Source organism: Misgurnus anguillicaudatus, chromosome 19 (genome assembly GCF_027580225.2).
Source record: "Misgurnus anguillicaudatus chromosome 19, ASM2758022v2, whole genome shotgun sequence".
NCBI classification, from domain to species: domain Eukaryota; kingdom Metazoa; phylum Chordata; class Actinopteri; order Cypriniformes; family Cobitidae; genus Misgurnus; species Misgurnus anguillicaudatus.
In genome coordinates, this window is record NC_073355.2 from 18,594,356 (window position 1) to 18,621,508 (window position 27,153).

Here is a 27,153-nt window from a genome sequence, read left to right on the forward strand (position 1 = left end):
ATGGTGATCTGCAATATAAGAGTATTGTATGAACGATACAAAAAAAACAAATAATTTATGATGTTACAGCCTGCCTATCTGTCTGTCTATTCTGCAATGCTGAAACTGCCCAACTAGTTATCATCATGTAAGTTAAAAGTGAACATTTAGCCATAGAGGGTCAATTCAGCCATTTAATGACTTTATAATTATATACAGTATAAATACCAGCTTGTAGTATACTGTACTATAGATGGTTTCATTGCATGCCTGCACCTTGTCGCTTCTGGCCCATAGTTAACTTCCGCGCTCTGTTGGTTTACTAGTGGCGAAACTGACCTTTAGAACAAATACTGATAAAGATAGCAAATCTGCACAGTAAAATCCCCAGTGTTAAATTACCACTGCTTGGTGTTTATATAATCCACACCAAGATTGGTGTTAAAAAACACTCAATCAGTGTTAAAGTTAATAAGATAATGAAGTGATTGAGTCATTAATGGTGAACACCTGCTGGTCATTCCGTGTTAAATCAACTCAATTTTGGAATTGTTCCTGTCTTTAATTTTTTATTTTGTTGAGTCTTTTTCTGCAGAACGTAATACTAAAATGATGAAGAAAGCCAAAATATTAAATGAAAAAGACTAAATGCCTAGAGTTCAATGAACACTATCATCATCTCTGTTAGAAAACTAAAATTACAACTTGCTTGCAGAGTTACGTACATGGATTTTACCTTCTAAAGAACTGCTGTAAATCTGGTTAATAAAGTAAGTCACCATTGTGCCGATTAGTGGTTCCTTTAGTTGGGTACTTGGGTCTTAAAGTTTAGTGTTAGTTTTCTACAAAGCAAAAAAGCAGTACTATGCAGAGTGCAGAAATGAGAAAAATGACTTTAAAGTTATCCTATCCTATCCAGCCTGAGCAAATGACTACCGTTTTTCTCCAAAACGACACACATTTGAGATAAAATGTTTTGTCACATAACAAAGGATGTCTTGAATTTCATGAAAATTATATTCACTGTTTTTTTGTTTTGTAGAGCAGTATTCTGCTTTTACTATACTATCAAATATTATACTATACTATAATATACTGCACTACACTACACTACTGTATACTATACTATACTGCTAATTATGTGGACACCCCTTCTAGTGAACAGGTTTGGCTATTTCAGAAATTTCTGTGATAATAAATGAGCTGTATCTTACAACTACAGTGTGCACAGAGGCACTGTCATTTTGGGACAGAAGTGACCTTCTCCAAACTGTAGCGACATAACTGGACCATTTTATGATGCAGCATTACCATTTGTTTCATTGGAATTATAAAAATATAGACCCTTTTACAGCCCACGTGATCAAATAGCCTGCGCGTGCATTTTGGCAACAGAAGTGGTGTTGTTCCCCAGTGGTTCTAACGTGTTAGCAACTCAGAAAGTTTATCAAAATGATTTCCAAGCATCAAAATGTCTGCTTGTTGCATTTGGTTGCACTAATACAATATACTAGTATACGTGTACATGTATCTGGCCACTTTATATTTGGCCATCTGCTAACGTCTTTTGTCCAGTTCACTATAGTACATGGATCTGGTAGCTGTGTTAAAAAGTTGATGAAGTCAACTTTTTAAAATAACTTTCTCTGTCTGTGTTGCTTCACTGCTGATTCTTGCCATACTTCCGTTGCCAAAATGGCGCATATATGTTGCCACGTCATCATTGTGTACAAACAGTAAAGGGGTCTATATAGCCCTTTTAACTACCTGAAATATTTTGCAACTTTGTGAGAACCACAAAGTACTGGAATGAGCTATAGATGAACTTATATTGAGAAGTTCCCACTCTCCCTGGGTCTGAAAGTTCTCTCGAGATTGAAAAGTAAGAGACTGTGCATCAGTGAGGTGAAGAAAGACTAGCTCATAATCTGTGGGAAAATAAAAGCAAATAATCAAACATGCATTAGAATTTGATTAATATAAAGTTAAACAATTTATGTGTTTGTTTTACCTGTATAGACTAAAGATTGAAGTGTTAAATTGCAGCTTTGTGTGTCAAACGGAAACCTGTACAAGTCCATCTTACAGGCTGAGGTCACAGATAAAATATCTACTGTGAATAAAAAGCCTGCAGCATCTATCTGCACATATGGACACTCCTTTGATCCAAACTCTGAGTTGATGCTAAATGAACAAAACAAAATAAAAAATAATAATGACTGGAGACAAATATTAAAGAGAAATGAATGATTTGATTATTATCTTTTTTTATTTGAAGTTGACCGGTCATATCAGCAAAGCAAATTTAAAGCTGGCTTGTGCATCTTTTCACCTTCTTCTTACACACTGTAAAAATGCTCCATTAAGTTTAAACAACTTGGTTTGCAAGTCAATTCAACCTACTATTTTAAGTTTTCACTTGTGATAAGTTAGCATAACTTATAAAAAACATTTGAAATTGTTCAATTTGTTAGGCTAAAGGAACATACATATATGTTGATTTGACAAAAATGCTGCTTTTTTACAGTGTACTTATTTATTCATACTTTTTTATACCTACATACTTATTTATATAGCAAATGCATTTCTGTAAGGATTTATTGATCTTTGTTAATGTTAGTTAACACAAATACAATTGTTAGATCATTGTGCATTTACTATCAGAGGTGTCAAATCCATGTGCCGGGGGTGGAGGTCCTCTCCAGTGTTTTGTTCCAATCACCTGGATTTAATTAGCAGTTTTTCAGCAGGAGCTGACCTCCTGACTCGTTGGTGTTTTAAGCCCTCAACGAAGCCTTCAAGGCAGCGCTGCCTGGAAGGCACTCCCTGTGCCCCGAGTGTTTCAGCCAATCACAGCACTGGTGCTAGATATCGAGCCTTCCGCCAGCTTCTGGCAGTTTGAGCTCACCGTTGGTCAGGTGGGTCTCGCGGATGTGGTAGGATAGGAATGTGACTGTATTTGAGTTCAGCTCGAAATGTTTTGAGCGTTTAAGAGATGTGTTACGGCGTTTTCACATGTCCATAGCACAATTTTTTTCGTGCCAGTTTCATGTATTGGTTGCGCAATTGTCCCTCCCATTTTTTTACCATTGTTGCTTGGGGCTTAGATTTGTGGCTTTCGTCTAATTTTTAGAATGTTTTCATGCGAGGATAAAGTTGCGTTTGGCATAAATGCGGATGTCATTTTAAGCATTGGTTTATATGTTTATTTAACAGAATAACCCAGGAGTTGGGGTTAAGGTGAGGATGTCATTTTGTGTAACAGAAAGTTGTTCTAACCCCAATCACAAGCAACAATGGCAAACAAGTGGGAGGAAGAATTTAGCAACCAATATGTGAAACTGCCACAAAAAAACTTTTGCCGTGGACATGTGACAGCGCAAAAACACGTCACTTGAACGCTCGAAACATTTCGGGCTGGATTCAAACACAGTCACATTCCTATCTTAGCATATCTGCGCTACTCACCTGACCAACGGTGAGCTCATACTGCCAGAAGCTGGCGGAAGACTCAATATCTAGCACCAATGCTGTGATTGGCTGAAACGCTCGGGGCACAGGGAGTGCCTTCCAGGCAGCGCTGCCTTGAAGGCTTCGTTGAGGGCTTAAAACACCAACGAGTCAGGAGGTCAGCTCCTGCTGAAAAACTGCTAATTAAATCCAGGTGATTGGAACAAAATACTGGAGAGGACTTTTACTCCTGGCACATGGATTTGACACCTCTGGTTACTATGTTAAAAGACAAAACTTTTGAAATGCAGATGTTTATTGTTAGTTTAGGAACTTCATTTCATTCATTTCATTTCATTTATTTATTAAGCACAAATAAACACAACAAAAGTTGACCACTGTGCTGTACAGAACAAATAAAAATAGACTAAAATAAAATAGAAATCAGAACAGAAACCCAAAAACAATTGCTTCAGTCTTACTCTCATTTAAATGCAAGAAATTCATAGACACCCAAGAACGTACATCAGCTAGGCATGCAAGCAAGGTGTTTAGGCCTTGCTTGTCATTATGTTTTAAAGGTAAATAAATTTGGGTGTCATCTGCATAAAAATGAAAGGATACTCCATGCTTCCTAAAGATGGAACCTAATGGAAGCATGTAGAGTGAAAATAAAATGGGAGCCAGAATGGATCCTTGAGGAACTCCACAAGATACGGGTGCTATGGATGAAACCGCATGACCAATACCTACTGAGAAGGTTCTATTGCTAAGGTAAGATCTGAGCCAGCTTAGGGCAGTTCCTTGGATACCCACACACTTTTCCAGGCGTGATAGTAAAATTTTATGATCAACAGTATCAAAAGCTGCGCTCAAATCAAGGAGCACTAAAATTACTGAATTTCCAGAGTCAACAAATAATAAAATGTCATTTAATACTCTTAGTAGTGCAGACTCAGTACTATGTTTTTTCATAAATCCAGACTGGAATTTCTCAAAAACCCTATTCTTTACTAAAAACCCATGTAATTGCATGTAAACAAATGTAGTTAAAGCTATGGTCTACGATTTCAAAGATTGTTCATTATTAATGACCTTGTTTAGATGCTGATTATGGTTCTACAGTAAAATCCTAACAATATGAAGAGAAAAAAGAATGAAAAAATCCATTCACTCTATTGTATGTACAGGGGCAGAGAACTTGACCAATGTACATTGGTCGACTGCTCTCATCCAATCCCCACTACACTTGAAACTCCACCTTGCGCTCGCGTCTCCACCCCACCCCGCCCGTGACATGAAATTTCTGACAGTGTATCCCAGCTAACAGAAAAAAGTTCTAAGAACGTTCCCTGAAAGTTCCCAATGTTCCCAAAAATGTTCTGCCAACATAGAAAGTGTCCCGTTTTCTTGACGTTCTAAGAACGTTTTTGTGTTGTCTGAACGTTAGAGGAATGTTACATTTTACCATTTTTAAACGTTATGACAATGTCATGTTTTGGTGTTCACACAATGTTTGAAACAGCGGCTGTTTGTTGTGTTGACTTGTTTGGTTGTTGTGTAGATGATGGAGAATGATTGCATTTTGTTATTTTAGAGGACATTGTTTCTGAATGTTCAGTAAATATATTGCTGTAGAAAACACAATTCACTTATTAGGTTTAGATGTTGATGTTTGTTTCATTTTAAGTCACCGTTATTGTGATTAGTGTTTGTTTTAGTTGGACTCTTGACCCTTGACTTTTGTTTGCTATTTTTTTCCTGGTTGTGATAAGTTTTTGTTAATACACCACATTTATTATGAACATGTAAAGTTAATAGTGTAATTCTGTGGTGGTTGGTACATAATGATAAAGATCATCACCTAATTATTTTACTAATCAAAAGTGTATTTTTTGCCAATAATTTAAATGAGATCCAGCACTTTCACAGCAGTTTGTCATTAAGGAGTTTTAGAAACTTTGGACAAAAAATATCCGCTATGTGATTGGGATCCACAAACATCAAGAATCAGAGTATGAATCTCAACCATGGTGACAAATAAATGAAAAACTTCATGCTGGAATGCATGCTGGGTATCAACAAATTTCAAATCTCATCCAGGACTCCCATCATGCACTGCAGCATGGATAAATAATGATTTCTTTTACAATTTTATTTGTCACCATGGTTGAGATTCATACTCTGATTCTTGATGTTTGTGCGTCATACTTGAGAAATATGAAATATGTGAATATTAAATCATATAAAAAAATTTGTGGGGGTACTAGTGTAAATTAAGTGTAATTAATTTTCTTACAGTAAAACAGATATCAAAGTGATGCATATCTGCAGAAAGTAGAGAGTTTAAGCTTTCAAACAGTATTTCATAAGTGGTACTGGGTCCATGACAGACCATTAAAATTTAAAGTAATATTTTATATTATGTCAAAATAAGATAATTCTGGACCCCGTACAGGGTCCACAGAGTCAAACAAGTTAAACTTTTTCCAGTTTCAGTGCTATAATTGGGTCCCCAGTGCTTCTATCAACTTAAAATATGTGAAAAAGATAAACCTAACTTCATTTTGGTAAACAATTCTCTGCATGTGAAAAAATGTTATTGAAATGTGGCTCCCCTTGTGATGTCATGACTTTTTACATCTTTAAAAAGTCATGTCAAATGTCCCCTTTAAGGTGATACATTTGGCCAAGAAAAAACATTTTATTTTTACTTGAGCCTCTGACCCCCAAAATGAGTTGTAGTACCTCTGACTAAATAGTTCTGTGGGGGACCAAAAATAGTTACAGAAATCTCAGAAGCAGCATCAGAGAACCCCTTGCAACCATGTTACTACACTTTTACCTTATTCATAATGCCAGGAGAAGTTAAAAACAAACTACAATTGTCCAGTGGTTAGGCACACACAGCAAAATCAGCAGTGTTAAATCAACACTGCTGGTGTATGGGGACCACCAGGTCTGGTGTTACTCATATAAACACCAGCAGTGTTGATTTGTGGCTTAAGTGTTTTTCATTTGCTGTTTGGGTACTAATATTGCAAACTTTGCTGTGCTTTGTAAATTTTATAGTGTGCATCTAGACCACTGTAACTATTACTATTATAAAGTGGGAAAAATGCCAAAAATTACGTTTTAAAATGTTCTCACCTTTCTCTGATGGTAATGTCTGGAGTCCAAAGCAAATCTTTTTGAGCTGTAATTGTATATATATAACAATAATCTGCAGGCTCCCACAACCTTCCCGATGTTAACCAAAGCTGTGAAAGTGTTTGATAGAACTTATAACATTATATAATTTTTAATTATTTTTGTTTTGAGTAAAACAATAGAGTTTTAGAACACTTACAGTGATTATTTTTACTTGTGTTGAGATGCTCTGAGCTTTTTCATTCTGTGGATAAAAGCAAATGTGATGAACCACAACTGATCAGATTCGTACTGTATACACTGAAAAAAAATGATTAATTGAATTTAATAAAAAAATGTATGGTAAGTGGTTGCAATCAATTTATTTAAGCTACATTTAAACAAAAGTTTTATATTTACTTTACTTATCTTTTTTGTTTAAATGTAGCTTAAATAAATTGATTGCAACCACTTACCATAAAAACATTGATTAAATTCAATTAATCCTTTTTTTTCAGTGTACTGACTCATATAAAGAGAATAAATCAGGCTGGACTCATACCACATCTGTGATGGAGTTCACAAACAAGTCCACATAAACGAAGGTGACTGTATCTGTATATAAGGGTCGCGTGTTATTTAACAAATTGTCTTCCCTCGAGCTAAGCACATTAAAAAGTCTACGATTAGCTGAGGCAGTCTCATTAGCACTGCATGATTCTCCACCAGCAGACATCCAACCTGCAAATATGACACTTAATATTACACAGCTCAAATAAATTCATCAAGCAAAGAGTAAAACAAGTAGATTTTCTGTTAAATGTTTTATACTTTTTACATACTTTTGGTCGGCCACACAGACTGTATACAGACAAGTAACCAAATGTATATTATGTATAAAACTAAACATAATATACATTTCTATCAAAGTATTTTTAAATGTGTGTGTTGCTTTTAACTGAATGTGTTATATTTAAGAAAACTATTATAAAAACACAATACACAACACAAAAGATAAATATATTTTAAAAGATACTTACAGACTAATGCAAGAGAAAAGGTTACCCAGTGAAGGTACATTACCAGTAGTTTAATAAAAACCTGTCTGAGATACTTTTGCTGAAGCGTGAAGATTCACTTTTTTGTACCCATTATTGTCATTTGCTCGTATTTATACACTGTGAGTGACAAACACGCTCCACCTGCTGCTTGCTGTACTCTTACTGTTGTTCTGTCACTATAAAGATTTATTCAAATTATTTAAAATATAAACACACATTTGGGGCAATGCATGCTCAGGTTTTATTGTCTTATGTAAATGTTTTGTAGTTTCAGCTGATGTTGAACAAGAGTGGAACAAGCAATGGAGCCTAAATAAATATTAAGAAAACTTAAAAATACAATATTAAGACTTGTTTTGGTAAACAGGTTATTTGATATTTATCAAATAAGACCTGGGGCACACATGCTAAAAATTCAAACTGTTTTAATATAACTGTTCAAATATTTTTATTAATTTTTGTAAATATATGACGAAAACATAATCCTTTTAAGAACAATTCATTTCCAAATGATTTACAATAATGAAAGTATCATATATTTAAATATGTAGGGGTGACAACACAAACACTGGAGGGTACACTCTAAAAAAAAAGGTTCCTTGAGGTTCTATATAGAACTGTGGGGTTCTATACTTGGCCAATAAAACCTTTTACCAAAAAACGGGTTCCATATAGAACCCTTGGAAGGCAAAGAACCATTTTTTTAAAATGGTTCTATAATTCACGTTTTGTGACTGAAGTGTAAACTAAAGATTACACAATAATTGCAGACCTACACAACTCATTTACAAACCTACACAACTCATTCACAATTTTTTTTGTGTCAATAGGTTGTGGTCAAATAAAGAGCGAGTCAACAAATAGGCTACTAATATTTAGTGTACACTGTAAAAATGCAACTAATGAAATGTTGGACGGGCAAAAATATATAAGTTAAACCAATTTTTTTGTTTGAGCTAGTTGAGAAGACATTATGTATTTTAAGTCTAGATAAATCTGTGTTTAAAATATTAAATGAATGGTTATTTTCAAATCCAGTCAACATTCAGAATGGCTAGTGTTGACTGAACTAATTAAGACAAATCAGGTAAATATGTGGACTTATGACAGCTATGTTTCCTGACAACAAAATGCTCATAATATTACTGTTATTTGATCACAAAATGTAATTGTAAGAGTTGTTCATGCGTGAATGTATGTGCTTAAAGTTTAAATATGCGGTCGGTTAATAAAGATAGCGTCTATTTAAAAATGTGCTCGGACACTTTCGACGTAGATGAGCTCCATATGAGCTCCAGAAAATCACAGACACTTAAGCGCTCACACCCCGCCCAGCGCAGCCTCGCCTCGGCAAGCGCATCAGAAATCGACTGCTGGCTCTGACATCTCTGTGGCGTTTAAACGTGATTTAATTCATTTTAACTTCTCATACTTAACAATGAAAGGGTTATGTTTTAAATCATATTTTAGGATTGCACTTAATTGATATCGCTGTTGAGTGATGTTTCATATCTTTTACATTTGTTATAACCGGACTGCATGCGAATTTGAACTTCAGAGCTGAAGGAGCGGGTGGAGAAATAGTCCCAATATCATAACAATCTTAAATAAAACTTCTAAATATACCCGTGTGTGTACCCGTGTGTGCGCGCGCGTGCGCGCGACCCGCTCGCGCGCGCGTGTGTATGTACAGTATGTGCGTGAGTTTTTAATTTAAAATATCTTAACTTAACTCGGAAGGATCTGAATCACAGGTCATTTCATCTGAGATCATTCCGCATGTAACAGCCGGAATCACTCACTGTTTCCCACAAGTCATCAGCCGTTTCCTCAAGGTCACGTCAGGTAAGTGTTTGTAAATAAATGTTAATTTTAGACTATATTAATTGGCAAAGACGCAAATACTGGACGTTTTTGTAAACATATAAGTTATATAAAGGTGTGTTATGTTATGTGTCCGACTTAAAGTGTGTGTTATGTTATGTGTCCGAGTTAAAGTGGAGCTATTTTAGTTAAGATAATACCGGACAGGGTTTAGGACTCCGTCTTAATTATAATTGGGACATTTTTACAAACAAACCTTATAAAATACAATACTAGTGTGCATTTTGAGACAAAACAATAGCACTCATATGTTAACAGATGTCAGTATTTTAGTCAGTGATAAGTCCTGTCCGAGAAAACCGCCCAATAGTGTTTAATTCAATTACGTGTGATGTCTGAGGGAAATTTGGCAATTTTAGGGTATAAAATCTTTCACCGTCAAGCTTCATTATATTAAACATGTTATTTATGTATGTGTGTGTGTTTATATTCCTCTGTTTATTAAACCAGAGCGGTGATGATGTGGAGAGGCAGAGACCACCACCATACGCGAAGATGAGGCTCGAGGTGTGATAGTTATTTTTTCAAACTGAGGAGTTCGGACTCCGGACCGGCATTTCTGCTTGTTTGTACCCTGAGGTAAGTAAACTTTCTACATTTTTAAAACAATATTACTGAAATATTTAGTATAATTAGTTAATATTTATTTTGTTAGAGTAGGTCTTGTGCTAAATAGTGATACTAGAAGCTACATTTATAATATTTACCTCAGTTAAAAAATACTGCTGGTAACGTTAAAGCACTGACGGGCTTCGTCAACCGTCAGTTATAAAAGCTCTGTTAAATACATTTTGTTCTCGGTTTTAATGAATTACGTTACAGTCCTGCTTTATTTCTTTGTCATTTTAAATTAAATTGCCAAGCACAATAAGACAGCTGTGTTGTAAGGAGACGAAATTCGAGACAGGGGTGTTATTTCAATGAAGCGCGTGGTCAAAGGAACCGGGTGGAAGACGGTGGAAGGGAAATTATATGTAAATGTTTGTCGCAGTTTTACACATATTCCGTGAGTATTGTTCGCTTGTTCACGAGTGTTTTATCAGGGTTGGAGCTAAACCTTGAAGGAAAGTGGAAACTGCTGGCCACAGTTAAGAACTTTCTGCTGGTCTGTATTATAAATGCACGATTGCAGTGCAGCGTTCGTATCCGCAACACGTCTAGATATGCATGTTTTCTGTGATGCACACAATTAATTAATGTGATGGTTGCTGTTAAGACACTTACATTTAACATTCAAATGTTTTAAAAACCAAATGTGTTCAGGTTTTTATGTGTATTTGGTTTGTGAAGTGTAATTTATATGCTTTTTTCCTCTCCCTCACAGATAACCATGGTTAACAAATGGTCAGACACGTCACTGGCTTTAAAATATAAACCCCATTGATGCAAAAAGGTAAGGTGCTTAAAAGGACCTTGTAAGACTTCGTCACTAATGTTCATTAAAGAGAAAATAAAAAGAAATCTGTGTTTTGTAGCTTTAATGATAATTCTTACTGTATGTATTTCATTTAGAATTTAGCATTAAAGACTGTAAAGTGTTTGAGGATTTAATTTAAATTCTGTATATTTCACACTATTTTTTATTAAACATTGTGTTTTGAAAAATACATCACTAGTCAATTGCAACCTCAAGTTAATGTAGACTTTAAGGAACTTGTTTGTCTAAAAGTGGATATATAAAGATTTTGTGTTTTAAGATGCTGCATGGAATGACAATGAGGTTTGGAACAGACTTGGTGAAGAACATGGAAACATCTCTTAATAAAATGGCCCCAAACATCATCAGGAGTGCAAAAGAAGGAAGTAAAAAACATCTCTACGCCAATCTCATCGGAGAGGAAACCACAGAAGGTGCTTGTTCTTTGTCCAGTGTAAAGTAGCTTTATTTGCATTGTCAATGTAAAGGTTCTAGCACCTATAAATTGTATAAGTGAAAATATGAAAATAATGTTAGTATAAACTTTTTCCTTGCCATTGAAGAGTAAACTTGTTAATTAAGAGACGCTGGCTGAGAAAGAGTTAAAGTTTACCCACAAATTAAAATTGTCGTCACTTTCTTCAGCAGAACACAACAGAAGAAATTTTGAAAAAGTATGGTAATCGAACAACAATGGTGCCCATTGACCTGCATTGGTTTTGTGTCCATTAAATTGCTACCAGAGTTGTTCGATTACAGACATTCTTCAAAATCTTTTTTGTGTTAGTGTTCTGCTGAAGAAAGAAAGCTGTGAATGTTTGAAATAACGAGTGAGTGAATGAGTTTTCTTTTTTGAGTAAAATGTCCCTGTAATTGATATCTGTACCTAATGTACAATAATTTGTATCTTTGTAGGTCTGGTGAGGAATGCTGCACTTATGTTATTGTCAGCATTATTTCAAGAAAATCCCAGCTTCCTACTGTAATAGTGTAAGTATAGTCTTCTGTAATTTAGTTAGCATTTGAGGCACTTTATTTAAAGTAACATTCAATGCAAATATAAAAATATTACTCTGTTTACCCTTAAATAGCATACAGCTCCACATCAATTATTATGAGTCTTGTTGGTTCTTGAGTGTCGCTTGCCTACACAGCAAAATCCCCGGTGTTAAATAAACACTGTGGGTGTATATATAATCCACTCCCAGATGGGTGTGTATAAAGACTGGTGTTAAAATTTAACACTGAAGCAGTGTTAAAGTTAATGAGATAATGAAGTGATGATTAAGACATTAATGGTGAACACCTGCTGGTCATTCTGGGTCAAATCAACCTTAATTTTAGAATTTTCCCTGTCTTTAATTTTTTTATTTTAATGACTCTTTTTCTGGATAAAGTAATACTAAAATAATGCAGAAAGACAAAATATTTAAATGTAATAGATGAAATCCCCATAGTTAAATAAACACTATCATCATCTCTGTTTGAAAACTAAAATTACAACTTGCTTGCAGAGTTACATGGATAACTTCGATACAACTGCTGTAAATCTGGTTATAAAGTTAGTCACCATTGCTCCGATTAGTGTTTCCTTTAGTTGGGTACTTGGGTCTTAAAGTATATTGTTAGTTTTTTTCTGCTCATTGTGGCAGTTTGTTTATTAAACACTTCTGTTAGAGCAGAGAAAGATGAGATAAATGAAGTCTTAAACCGTTACAATGTTAATTATTATGACAACATAAGTGTTGTGATTCAATGTTCTCGTACAAAAAAATAATCACTGTATATAAGTGTATAATTTTATATTTGGTCCACCCCATGAAATCCATATAGCCTTAAGAGTTAATATTTTTCACCGAAATCTAATCTGTGGTATCAGTCAGACACACTGAGACATCAACAATCAGCCTATAAAACACAATCATGGTGACAATCAACAACAAAGCTTCATGCCGCAATGCATGCTGGGTACCAGGATTGTATAAAACTCATTCATAACTCCCATCATGCATTGTGACATGACAAAATTGTGCAAATTTCTTACCATTTACTGTCACCCTTGTTGAGATTTGTATCAGAAAAAAAAAAAAAACCAAAGCATTACAGCAGTCTTACAGAACAGTGTCTTTCACAGAGCATCTTTGTATTTGCATTGTTGTCTTTATCATTTATTTATGATCAAATGTTTTAATGATTGGTAAAGAATAAAATAAATAACCAATCTCAGATGCTATGAAAAGTTTTCCCTCTACATCAAGCAATGAACTAACAGTCTTAATAAAACAAGTTACCAGTGCTAAAAGAGGAAAATTAGTTTAGCGAAGGTTAAAGGAAGAATGCCTAACTAAAGGAAACGTTAATCACAATAATGGTGACTTCAAATGAACTCATAACAAACACAAACTTAAGATTTAATGTGATACATTCTGTGATTACATCACGTCAGAAAGAAGATTTGTCTACTAAATCGTGTGTGGATGCTTGTATTTTGTTCTGACAGCTGTTTAGAAGTTAAACTTATCATCCCGGTTTAGAAAATAACGCTGCAAGTTATAATTTTAGTTTTTTTTAACAGAGATGATGATAGAGAGGTAAACGTGAAAGATTGCAGCTTTTGGAGTCATAGACCCAACAATGTTCATTTAATACTGGGGATTTCGCTGTATTCATCTATTGCATTTTGTCTTTCTTCATCATTTTAGTATTACACAGCAAATTGCCCAGTGTTCATTTAACTCCACTGGTGTAAATTGTACACTTTTCAGGTGTATATATAGGTCCCACCAGCTTGGTGTTAAAGTAACACTTTTAACAGTGTTGAATATATACCCTTAAACAGTGTACATTATTTTACACCAAGAGTGTACAATATACTCCAGAGTACATTATGTTTTACTCCCCACAAGAGTGTATTAAACACACATTTAGAGTTTATTTTTACACTGAGGTAGTGAATGTAAAATCCCTACCACGCATTTATTTTAAAAACTGCACATTAATTAAGGTTAAAATCTGTTTTAACACCACGTAAGTAATGAACATTAATACATTTTTAAACTGTTTGCTACTTTTAACATATCCATACTCAAAATGATTGCAGTGTGTTAATAAACAGGTCATGAACATTTTTAAAACAATCAATATTTATTTTTTTCCAAGAATCAGTTTGTAACTGGTTTTCACAAATACATTCAGTACAGCATGTTTACTAAATACTGGGAACAAACACATTAGTTCAACAAAGCATTAAAGTTAATTAATTTTATATGACTGTCCATGTTTTGTGTGCAATTTCACATTTTCAACATATAGAAAACTGTAGAGGGATTAAGATTTGTGAAGGTCTACAACTTTACTTAAAAAGGTACATCCAAACAAGACCGGAGCACAAAAGCACTGTCTAAAATGAAGGCCTTTATATAAAAACATGTATAGGAACAATATAAAGGTCATTTTGCTGAAATCCATAAGATGTTTGAAGGTCAAAGGGCTTAAAGAAACGCAAGGTTTCCACATTCAAAATAGAGACATTCCTACAAAGCCCCTCTTGGACTTGAAATGAGTGTAGATGTTCAACAAAGCATAAAGTCTCAAAATCACAAGTCAACAAAAAATGTTGACCATCAAATCCAATTATATCAGTAATCTTACTGAAGACAGGAAGATCATCTTTCATATCTGAACAAACAAGAAGACCTGAACGGTATTCTGTCCCAAAACAAGAAATCCAAGTAAAAAGATCAACATAACAATCAATGTCGATTTGCAGTTTTTCTGCAATCAATTCACAGTTTAACAGGCTACAAAGCTGAACGCTTGATACAGGTCCACACTCAATACACTTAAATGGCTGAGATTCCCAGTGGTATGCAATAGACATCTGATGTTTTAGAGCTAATGACTTAGTAATATTTTTGAAATTTTTAATACTTTTTTTAAAAAAGCGATGTTTTGCTTCGAAACGCATCCCCCAAACATGAACAAGTGGCCCTATCTTCCTGATGCATCTGGGATAATGAACCATGAAGTGATGCTTAGGAGTAAGACTTCTTGAATAGAGCTCTTTGAACAGGGTGTGGTGTTCACAGATCAAATATTTCAGATAAACAGTCATTCCATCCGAGATGACCGGAGAAAACACAATATTTATTATCTGTAGTAAAAGAAGCAGTAAGCTCCAGTGTTTATTTTCTGGTTCAACCAGATCTCCAAAAATTAGAGGCAAATTTCTAATCAGGCAAAATGTCTGGATGGCATTGAGACCCACCCAGGGTCCGAAATTAACTTTTTGGCTCACCTGCCACGGGGACTGGTAGATGAAAAAATCTACCAGCCAAGCATATTTTTTACCGGCCAGAATAATAAACAGCCTTTTTTTGTCACATGTACATTAATTTCATTTGCTGTATTCATGGCATTGCTCGCAAAATTTCAAAATCCCTGGTAGCCCTTCGGGCAGGCACTCTTTAGTTTTTTGTAGCCCGAAATGAATGCAAGTAGCCAGAATAAAAAATACATTACTTTTAATGTAGAATATTAAAACAAAACATCTATCAAAACACAAATAACACATCAATTTACAGTACATATCAATCATCAGTTCAAAATTTTCTTCTAACCAAAGTGAAATATCTATACATCAGATTCTGAATCTGAAATATTAAATGAAGTCACAGATAAGAAAATGCCACTTGACTTTGTGGGCATAGCACAGGCTTATTCAATTAGTTTTACCTCAGGCCAAATTTTGCCAATACAATGCCAATAAGGCCTCTAACCACAATGTTTAATCTGCTATTCTTGTTGTTGTTTGGATGCTGTTGTTTTTTTAACAAACAAAGAGACTGGATTTCCATGTAAACCAGAGGCGATTCTAGGGTTAGAGCTTTAGGGGTGCTGAGCTCCGCTGCCACCACCCGCTCTTTTTTCCTACAGAAATATTGTAAAATAGCTTTCATTTTAACATTGGTTCAACTAACTCCAAAATAAAGATTTTTTGGAGACCTTTCAGGCATGAAAATGGGTTAGGGGTGAAAAAGATGAGAAGAATATTACCCCTAGGGTCCGGGAGCATGCTCCCCCTTAGAATTTTTTTAAAATGACATATTTTAAAGCATCAATCTGGTGAGTTTTCAGATGCATTTTTTGCCAACCTTTTTATTTCTAATTAATGGTGAGCTAGCACATTTTTGCCATTAATCCCATATTAAAGTCTCAGGACAAAAGGTGGGCTACACCAGCAGTGTGGGTATGGCTTTATGTGAATATACAGTGTATCGTTTGCCTTTGTCAATGACAAATCTCCTAATTTATAACTTTTATGCCTACAACATATGGTAGGTTTATTAATAGTTTGTTAATTTGCAGCTTTTCTTTTAACAGTCCTTTAATTGAACCATTACCTTTACTATATGTCTAAAACAAAACACTTGTGACTCCTGCACTAAGGGTTAAAGACGTTATCACCTTCATATTAGTCTACATGTGACAAACTAAAAAAAATATTTATTGTCTAGTTTGATAGTCAGACAGTTAGTGATTTCACACATAACTTACCGGTAGTCTACTGGTGGTATACAGTGATATGTAGTTTGTTTTCACTCTGTTCCAAACGTCATGTTTTCATGACGACTGACCAGAAAAGACGCCCGTGATGTCATGTTTACATGACAACCGATTGTTAAAATAAGTCTCAAATTAACGATAAATCATACAATAAACTTTAACAACGGAGACACACGTATGCAACTACCCACTGAGACGCACTGCATGCGTCTTGCGGAAGAACATTGTAACCGGCGCTACTTCTCTCCGTTTGAGTCTATGGACGAGTCACCCAGGTACTGTGCTACTCCGCAGCGCGCGGGTACCCGCCGGACTTAAATAATCCGAAAATAAACACTTATTATACGTGTACCATGGTGATTCATTATAAGACAAAAACACGACTTGAAAGATTGATTCGTGATGTACTCGCTCATTATAAACATAACGTAAACATTTTGTAAGATTTGAACAAAAAAGTTGCATCACAACACTATCTGATTCTCACTCTGCGTGTGTTTCACGCTTAATGACGGACGGGCTAGCGATGCAGGTACAGAGAAGTAGAAGAGGATGACACCAATTGCTAAGCGGGGAGGTTTTCATTTTCTACCTTATTATATATTTGAAACCACAAACTACGGAGTATGTTTTGGACATTATTTAACCTGGTCAAAGACGAACGAACATTTTAGAATAATTAAATTTCTTGCCCCAAGTTTTAGGGGTGCTGAGCTCCTTTTTAGGGGTGCTGAAGCACCCCTAAAAAGGGGCTAGCCTCGCCCATGATGTAAACCAACTTTTCCTGCTCATCCCCACACCAGATATACTCACCATTTAAAAATGGTTTAGTGGGTCACAAAACTCACAGTTTGGATCATCCAGTTACAGATTGGATAATTTTTTCGATCAGAAAAACAGGGGTTACTGTCGCTTTAAGAGCGATTGTGCAACAGTCACTCTCTTCACTGCCCGTACAATCTATATCACTTTAAAGCTTGCTGCGAGAGATTTAATTTTCTTATGTGAGGATAGCAATGACTGACAGGACGAAGGACGATTGGCCCAACAAATCCATGACAAATCATGACGGATTGCTTCCTGTACTGCGTCTTTTCACGCGATCGCGAAAGTGAAAGTAAAACTTGAGCGCGCGCTCAAACGTAATTTAAATACCCTGAATTTCATACACCATTATTACACATCCAAATCTGTGAAAGAATGCATAAGCATTTAAATATATGTTTTCCTCCCTATAAGTCAAGATAGCCCGACGGGCAGCGCGGGGATGCATTGATAGCTAATATGCAGCAGATAGCTGCAGACCGCAAGTTACCTGCAGTACTAGCTAGAAACAGACCGTCTCTAGTGCGAGACTTGGAGCGTAGAGACGTTCTGTGGCTAGCTCACCTCGTCCCCAGATTAGTTACTGGCAAACACATTATATTGCATTAATATTTTGATATGAAAATCACCCGCCAGTGTGGCGGGTAGCCTTTTGAATTTAGTCGCCAAACGGAAAATCTACCCGCATTTGGCGGCTGGCGGGTGTTAATTTCGGACCTTGGACCCACCCCATTTCCAGCTTGTTCAAATCTAAGCATAGTAGGTCGGTTTTTACGTTCAACATAACCATAGTTAAACGAGTAAATTCTATTGCTTGCAGCCTGTAAAGACACAACATTGCTGTCAGACAAATACTCAAAAAGCAACTTTATCTCCAACTGTGCCACTCCCTCTAATATGTCATGCATGATATCCACTGCATAATTGTCAGAAATATTAAAATACTGCAGCTCATTGAGTAAACATGGTCTTTTGACACCAAATGATGACTGCAGGCCAGCATCAGAAAGAAGGCTTTGACAGTGCTCATCGTGTAGAACTTTGTCACGCAATACTACGTCCGGATGGTCATCACAAAAAATACTCTGAGAAGAAAGCTTATCAATAAGACAAAACCGGCAAAAATAGTTTGCACTAAATGATTCTAAAAACCCAAAAAGTGTGTGCATTCCCAAATTATCACCAGTTACCTGAGCTATTGTTCCACGTACTGGTTCATCAGAGACTGGCAACTTAATTCCAGAGCTCTCAAGAATTTTAATATCACGCACAATAGGCTCCAAGATGGCACTGAAGCCATACTTCTTGACATCTTGTGTGTGAAAAAGTGCCAAAAGATGAATATTCATAAGGGCCGAGTTAACCTTAGGAGATAGGTTTCTCAAGACAAAATACATACTTCCAACCTTATGGATGCCATGTTTGGAGCCCAGAGGATTTGAGGTTTCAAAGTCATCATAAAAAAGTTGTATTTGAAGAGAGTTGTTTTCTTTGGAAAAGAGAGGATGCTCTTTAAAATAGCTGCCATCACAGAACTCTCTTAAAATGTCTCTTTCCTCACTTTGCTGTACAAAATGTTTATGGATTTCTTCGTTTCTGAACATGAAATTTAAAGTCTGTAATAAAGGGACATAAATAAATTTATCAGTGACTGGAACTTGGTCGTATGTTCCTGTAGTTGTATTTCGTCTAGTGTCATATCTCACTCCTAAAGGGATTTCAACTGGTTCTACAACCCCCCAGGTCTCAAAAAAGTATTTTTTCCATCGAGTCTCTGTTGTGAATTTAGAGAAGGGATTCTCAAGATTGTCAAAATATTCTTCAACACCTTCCCTTTGCTCATTAGTTTCAAGCAACTGAACAACACCTTCTTTAATGTTCGAGTGCATTTCATAAATAAGTTCCTCCATATTTTCAGCCACTGATGTAATTACATTGGTAGCTACTCCACTACTCTGCAGTTTTGCAATTAGTGATGCACACATTTCTTGGGTTCGTGATGTTCTCTCATGGGCACTTAAAGATGTTCCTGGACTTTCTGAAAATATGCTGGATGACTGCATGACAGAGGGATTAGAGGGAGGTTCTAATGACAGCATTTCAGATATTCTACTGTTGTGCCTTGTTTGGATATGTTTTCTAAAGCCAGAAAAGGTAACAAATTTTTGACAACACCCATCCTGATCGCATACCAACTGTAACCTTCTGCCAGGATAAAAAGCATGAGAAAACTTGAGATGGCGAATTAACTCGGTAACTGTTCTAGAACTTAATTTGCAAACAAAGCACCTAAACATCTTCTCAAGAAAACTTTGCAACAGTACTTAATTAAGAACCTTGGCCCGAAGATCTCCGATTCGAGGGCTTTCATGGGTAATGCCTACATCAATGTTGTAGATGGTTGTTTGAAGAAAGGTAAACATATTGTGCAAAGCAGCATCATATGAAATGCCAAACACATAATGAGTTTTGAAAAGTTCATCAAAGGCTGAGAGAGAGGACTTAGCCATGCAGGGAATGAGCTGCCCATCCAACACAATGTAGTACTCATGGATGCTACTCTTCGAAGTCCCAACTGCCAAGATGTAGGGCTGTGTTGTCTGTGTTGATCCAAGAACTTCTTCAAAACTGCAACAGGACTAAAAAAAACAAGTACAAACTGAAAAAACTTAAGTATGACATTACAAAGAGAGTGCATATACATTACAATAAGGACATATTATTAACATTTCTATTTATTAAATATCATATGACTTAATTCATTTAATTTAACAGCCAAAAAAAAAAAACATCTTACATTGCCATCTTACATTAGTGTTACTGCAACTATGAAAAAAAAATCACTATTTAAATACCTGACAAAAATTACCTACACTCTAAAAAAATAATCCGCAAAAAAACGGACAATGTCCCGGCAGAAAACCACCGGCACCTTTTCCGTTATGTTTACAAAATTTCCGTTTATTTAAAAACTGAACATTCTGTAGATTTATAGAACACTTTCCGTAGATTTACAGAACATTTTCCGTAGCCTTAAGGGACACTTCAATCTGCCTATGAAACGCAACAATGGTGACAATCAACCACAAAGCTTCATGCCGCAATGCATGCTGGGTACCAAGATTGTGGAAAACTCTCTTAACATTTACTCTCACCATTGTTGAGATTTGTATCCAAAGTATTGATGTCTCTGAAGCAAAAACCACAGATGACACATTTTCAGCCATCTTAATTAAGACGGTGTGTTTTTAGATCAGCATACAGCGTCTCTTTAATACATTTCAGTTCTTTATTCTTTTTTAATCAAATCATATTTAAATGTTAGGTAGCATAACATAAAAACAACTAAGCTCATATGACATTATAGACAATTCTCCTTCCTAAAGCAACAAACAAATTGTAATTGCTACAAGCAAAAACACTGTTGCAATGCTGAAAGAGCAGAATCAGTTCTATGAAGGTAAAGGGACAAAAGCCTAACTAAAGGGAACAGTAATCACCATAGTGGTGACTTCAAATCAATCTAAAACAAACAAACTGGAGATTTAATGTGATAAATGTTGTGGTAAATATCCATTTGACTTACACGTCACGTAAGAAAGAAGATATGTCTACTAAATCACATGTGTCGATGCTGGAATAATTGAACACTTGTAGCTTGGTCTGACAGCAGTTTTAGAAGTTAAACATCATCCATGTGAGAAAATAACTCTGCAAGCCAGTTGTAATTTTAGGTTTCAAACAGAGATGGGGATAGAGAGGCAAAAGTGAAAGATTGCAGCAGGGGTTATTGCACCCATAATGCAGCATGTTATAAAAAAACGGATAAATGCCTGTAAAACATAAATACGGAAAATTCCTTCATATTTACACAGTACTTTGTCCGTTTTTTTACGGATTTTTTTTAGAGTGTACGTATCACCACACATTGCATATCAACACTCTTACATAACATTAAAAGTAAGCATACCTTATGAAATTTTACTACACGGTCTACAGCTTCACGCACACTGATCTTGACAACCTTCTTATTTCCACTAGAAGGTGGTGGTAGGAGATACACCAGCAATAAGAGGGACGACATCTCACTGTCCCAATCTATGATCAGAAAAAAAAAACTATAACAAACCTATATACAGAAGTATTTTATGTACACATGAAATGATTATCTGTCCTCCTTTGATTACCATACATACTGAACTACCTGTAGCTCCATGACTGGTGTTGCATTGCAGTTCTGCCGACTGAATCAAACAACTCAGATGCAGTGACTGGGTCAGGGCTTTGGCTTCTTGAATGACTTTTTGTTTCAGACAAGAGTCCCACTTCTCCAGAAGCTTAGATGCAGTCTCCACTCCAAACAGTAACTCAAAGTCTTGAAGCACCTAAAATGGTATATGGATAAAAGCATGGAATTATTTGTCAAATTACTAAGTATTGCAGCTCAAAAGCCCTTTTAAACAAAGACAACAACAACTCATAGATGCAATACTTACCAGTCCTTTTGTGTCAAGAAACCTCGGAAATAAAGAAATAACAGAGGATGACTTTTCAGGATCATGGATCATTTTCTGGCGATACTGAAAGGTAGATTTCATCTTTGCAGCCACTTGCTCTGGATCCAAACAGTGTTTCAGAAATGAAATAGCTTCTTGACAACGATCTCCCTCCAGCTGCATTTCTGATGTAAAAAATGCTCTTTGAGTTCCAGGTCCCCTTCTTTCACAAGTGGCCTCTGAAGTAGTGGTCCTGCTGCAGCGGTTGTTACGTTGAACCGTTTTAAGTCTCCAGGCTATGTACCCCGAATTACCTTCTGCATCGTAGAAGTGTTCCTAAAATGAATGCAAAACAATTTAAAATTACAGCAGTTACAACTTAATTACAAACAGCTTATAAAAAATATATTACAAAAGAGCCTTTAACTCTTTCCCCACCAACAGTTTTTTTTTTTAAGTTGCCAGCATATTTATGATTTTCAAAAAAGTTGAATGCCTTCTGGAGTTGTGTAAGAGTGCCATCTAGTGGATGATAGCGAAAATATGGATAGCCGAAAAACTCGATGTTAACGCCAGGTGTAAACGTGTTCAAAGTGCTTTAAGCTTATCCACTTTCGACCACTTTCAACCACATTCAGATGTAGTCGAAAACACATCTGATTGCTTTTGTAGTGTAAACGCACATGTGGTTGAACGTGTTTTCGAACAGCCACACAAGACCGCCTACTCTCTGCCCATTTTGTAATCTGAGGTACTGAGTAGGGGTGGGACAAAAAATCGATTCTTGGATTAATTGCGATTCGGACGTGGGCCGATTCTGAATCAATTCACAAATGTCAAGAATCGATTCTTATATGTTAGTTTACAAAATAATAACGTGACGTTATCAGAACCAAAAGGCGGAACTCAACTGGGGGAGCGGTGATGCACACGGACAACTTAAGAGCGCGCACTGCATGAGCACATAGCGGAGCTTACAAGAGCAGAAGAGAAAGAACACTTTAAATGCACACACACCGTGCATGTGGATCAACTCCTGCATGAGGCAAGAATGCGCATCCTTGTGAATTTTGGAAGTTAAAAACGACTGAGCTGCAGTGGCCTGGCAAAACACATTTGAGACATAAGGCGCAGCAACTCAAAAAGACCTGCGTGTTTCACAATTACTCTAAAAGACCATAATGACAAATTCGCATGTGGAGCAGCAGTTAACTTATGTGCGATCTACCGGCATTGCCTTTGCGATCGACGTATTGGACACCCCTGCCCTAAACCATCCGCTGACTGTTTAGATATAACATGAATATACTTCTGTAAAAATATGCACATAGTTTGTTATTCAGTCGATGGGTGCGCTGCATTATATAAATACAGTAATACTGCCAATCACTGTGTATAATGATGATGATTAGACGCTTAACGTTAGTCAGTTCGTGGAAGTTAATTCCGGTTAACATATAGAATTAATATGTCACGTTTAATTACTATTTTTAATGTCTTACAACAGAAACAGGACATATATGTATATAAGAATGACATTTTTTCCCTTAGTTGCATTAAAGTACAGTATATGACAGTTCAGAGACTAGTAGCAAAAGCGCAAACATTAGTCTGGCTTTGAGAGCAAATGTGCCGTAATGACGTCACAGATATGCAAATTAGTACGTCAAGAATCGATTCTGAATCGAATCGGGACCCTAAGAATCGATTCTGAATTGATTCATGAGGGTCCAAGCGATTCCCACCCCTAGTACTGAGCACAATGTTTTACATCTTTTCTGACTTCTAGCACGAACACCCACTGTACAGCACTCTCTTTAAACTTTCATTGACAAAACTAAAGCAGCCGCTCTCAGCGTCTTTTATTAGTTTTATTTTTCAATTGCGTGAAAGCATGTGTTGTGCAAGCTTATTTCAACGATTGCTCTTAAATAGCAGCATGTGCAGTATGTTTACACACAACACAAGCAGAGGACATTGACAGTTCACGTCAATTTAAACCCGTCATTACTTCCGCTCACGTTTAAATGACAGCAAAGAGACTCGCCCACAGTCTACAGACCATCCCCTTATAGTAATTAGGACAGAAGCGGGCAAAAGAGACAGATTTAAATACCATGTGTAAACAGAATGCGTCTCACTCGTCCGCTTGTGATCCGATCGACGAAAACACATCTTAAAAGCAAGTGTAAACAGACCCTAATAAAACAACATTCACATTTTTAAGCAAGTAATGTACCTCCTTAGCTTCTTGTGAATGGTCAACAGAACGAGCTCTTTTAGGTGAGAGGAAAGGACCGTCGCTGTCTGATGGCTGTGTGTCTGATGAAGATGCAACTGAATGAAGTGACAGCGTTTCAGTCTCGTTTGCAGATGGAGAGGTTATGTTGGCAGGAGGATCTTAAAATCGAATAGAAAATTCAAACTACATAATAACTTTACAATGAATTAATATATAACTTGATAAAACCTGTTACAGCCTTTTATACCTGTAATAGCCACAGCATCAACTATCGTCCAAAGAGTGTCAGGCTTTTGCTCAATAATGTCTGCAAAAACATCTTCATCTACTTCTGTTCCAGTCTCGTCGGCTAAATAGATGTTATGATCTGGAGAGATCCCAAATTTTTGCTTGACTGAACACACAAAATGAACAGAAAAGCACAGAACAGAAATATGTGAATACAACAAACATTTAAATAAAAATTTAGCTCATCCATTATGTAACATACTAAATAAAATCTGTAATAAACTGAAACACATAAAATGTAAAATTGTAATAGTCAAATATCACAATCCAAAAGAAAACTTACCATCCTTAATCAAGTCATCATATGCTGATCCATTATGCTTTATGTACTTTTTATGATGTTGGTACTGCACTTTAAACAGCATTCTGTCGGTCACTTCGATTACTTGCTTTAAAACAAAAATAAACATTAGAAACAAGGCATATACACTAAAAGGTTGTGGTATGCTGCTTTGACGAGCTACTGATTTACTTGTATGTTGACACACATTACATTTACACGTTACTTTAATTACCTCAAAGCTGGCATTTCAAAAAGGTTAAATTATGGTTAATGTTCCTTAAATTTCAAGATTTCGATTACCCTGACTAGAAGCATTACTATTGTACCTCCACATGTGCAAGAAAATGGCCAATTTACCCACACTCACAAATAGTGCTTTGGAATTATACCTTTTTAATTACTTTTTAATCAGTTTTACCGTTATACACGTAACTTACTACAGACTCGGAAGCGGAACTTTCAAACATACTAAAAATCACAAAGGAGTCCTTTTTGACTGTCATTATTTATAATATCAAAAATAACAGGATTGTAACGTAAAGTCTTTCTTTAACTTTCATAACCGTCTGCTCTGCTTCAGCCCCGGTTTACAAATGAACACTGTGAGGACGGAAACTTCCCGTATGTAAAATAAACACTGAACCGGTGTACATCTCCGCGCCAAAATTAATCAAATTAAATTAGCTCGATTAAAAAACAGCAAATAGCCATACACGTACAAGACATAAAGCGTTTTTGTTACTATTAAATGTTAGTTTTCACTAACAAAATTCATCAAATTAAAGATAAGATACAGCATGTTTTAAACTGGCTTAAAATTAATTGGTGCGTCATTATAACATATAGTCTCAAAAATTACATATTTTATAGTTATAATATACATTTACTACTTAAACTGACAAATAAATTGAAGTTGTAACCGTACATTATCAAGAGGACAATGAAATTGATATCACACATTAGAATATGAAAAGTTTAGAACGAGGCAACAACCACAGTAATTCTCACAAAACTCCTATATAAAATAGACTGACCGTCGACATTATATTTTTTAAAACAAACAAAAACAGGATTGTAATTCTTACCTTTGCCCTAAACTTCCATTAATTAACTTGAACACCATGTGCCAAAGGACAACTAGCATAACCGTCTGCTCTGCTTCAAGCCCTGTTTACGAATGAACACTGTGGCTACGGAAACTTCCCGTATGTAAAATAAGCACTGAGCCAGTGTACATGTCCGCGCCAAAAATCTTATAAAAATGTAATTAATTAGATTAAATAAAAAAAATAGCTTAGAACCATACATATAACGCGTTTTCGTTGCTACTGTAGTTTTGCCAGTTCGAAATGCCAGTTTCTCTATGGTTAAAGCACGTTTTCAACGTGTAATAAGCACTGAGCCAGTGTACATCTCCGCGCCAAAAATCTTATAAAAATTAAATTAATTAGATTAAATAAAAAATAGCTTAGAACCATACATATAACGCGTTTTCGTTGCTACTGTAGTTTTGCCAGTTCGAAATGCCAGTTTCTCTATGGTTAAAGCACGTTTTCAACGTGTAATATTATTCAAAGCGAAAGTTAAAACCATACCATACGTTTATAAGTTAAACCATCTTACATTAAAGTATGTTTAAAAAAATGCTGCCATTAAATAAAAATTACAACACCTGGGGCTTTTAATGTGACTCTCTAAGGAATGATTATGCATGCTACCTTGCTCACAGACACAGCTTATAGTAACGTTAAATGTTAAAACAGTATATTAATACAATTTATGAAATCAAATATAACAAAAAATAAAATTCTAAATCTTACCTTGTTTTTGTCTTCGCTTTCAATTGCATAAGTCCACCGACAGAGCCGCCATTTTTTCGAACTGACTTGATCCTCAAATGCGGACTGCATTGTCTCAATTATGTGAAGTTCCCGTATGTACAATTAACACTGCACAGGCGTTTGTAAATGAAGCACCAAAATATAACACCACTTTGGGGCGCCATTTCACACAAGCCGGTGCTAATTTCACTAAATGTACACTTTTATTTTAACACTGTAACACTATTAGGAATTACACTGAAAATGTAACACCACACAATTTGCTGTGTACTTTCTCCAAAAAAAATCCAGGAAAATTTAGTTAATTTGACACAGAATGACCAGCAGGTGTTCACCATTAATGTCTTAATCATCACTTCATTATCTCATTAACTTTAACACTGCTTCAGTGTTAAATTTTAACACCAGTCTTTATACACACCCATCTGGGAGTGGATTATATATACACCCACAGTGTTTATTTAACACCGGGGATTTTGCTGTGTAGTTGTCATACTTTATTTGTGTTATTATGGGGTAATTTTAAGTCTATTTGATGGCTTCTGTTAATTGGTAAAAAGCACTTAAAAGGTGAAATGTTTGTTTTACAGGAACCCAAAAGTCCCACATCAACCATAGTGTTCAACGGCTCTCCTGGTCTTCTCAAATCTGAATGTATCAACTTTATAATGGACAATGTGAACATAATATGTG

General features: G+C 35.7%; 1 protein-coding gene and 1 long non-coding RNA gene across 3 annotated transcripts; one reads left to right on the plus strand and one right to left on the minus strand.

Annotated features, from left to right (window-relative positions):
* Positions 1 to 9,993: 9,993 nt before the first annotated feature.
* On the plus strand, positions 9,994 to 11,911 carry LOC141351031 (uncharacterized). Its single transcript, XR_012359175.1, has 4 exons — positions 9,994 to 10,082; positions 10,828 to 10,896; positions 11,201 to 11,354; positions 11,836 to 11,911. It is a non-coding gene; the product is annotated as an uncharacterized lncRNA (long non-coding RNA).
* A 7,723-nt stretch (positions 11,912 to 19,634) lies between these two features.
* On the minus strand, positions 19,635 to 26,728 carry LOC141351032 (uncharacterized). 2 transcript variants are annotated; one of them, XM_073857046.1, is made up of 8 exons: positions 26,440 to 26,728; positions 24,620 to 24,725; positions 24,296 to 24,442; positions 24,046 to 24,206; positions 21,807 to 22,142; positions 21,515 to 21,695; positions 21,281 to 21,408; positions 19,635 to 19,949 (listed from the first exon to the last, which is right to left on the minus strand). In XM_073857046.1, the coding sequence occupies exons 1-8, from the start codon at positions 26,527 to 26,529 to the stop codon at positions 19,635 to 19,637; spliced, it is 1,464 nt and encodes a 487-aa protein (XP_073713147.1). In that variant the 5' UTR covers positions 26,530 to 26,728. The 2 variants fall into 2 exon arrangements, with proteins under 2 accessions (XP_073713147.1, XP_073713148.1); XM_073857047.1 differs by having other exon boundaries at positions 25,705 to 26,728.
* Positions 26,729 to 27,153: the final 425 nt, after the last annotated feature.

Excerpts from the sequence above, each read along its gene's own strand:
- LOC141351032 (XM_073857046.1), bottom strand. The coding sequence starts at position 26,529 with ATGCAGTCCGCATTTGAGGATCAAGTCAGTTCGAAAAAATGGCGGCTC. Across the intron at positions 24,207-24,295 it reads TGATGCTGTGGCTATTACAG|ATCCTCCTGCCAACATAACC; the intron begins GTATAAAAGGCT and ends TTCGATTTTAAG. Across the intron at positions 22,143-24,045 it reads ATTCACAAGAAGCTAAGGAG|GAACACTTCTACGATGCAGA; the intron begins GTACATTACTTG and ends CATTCATTTTAG.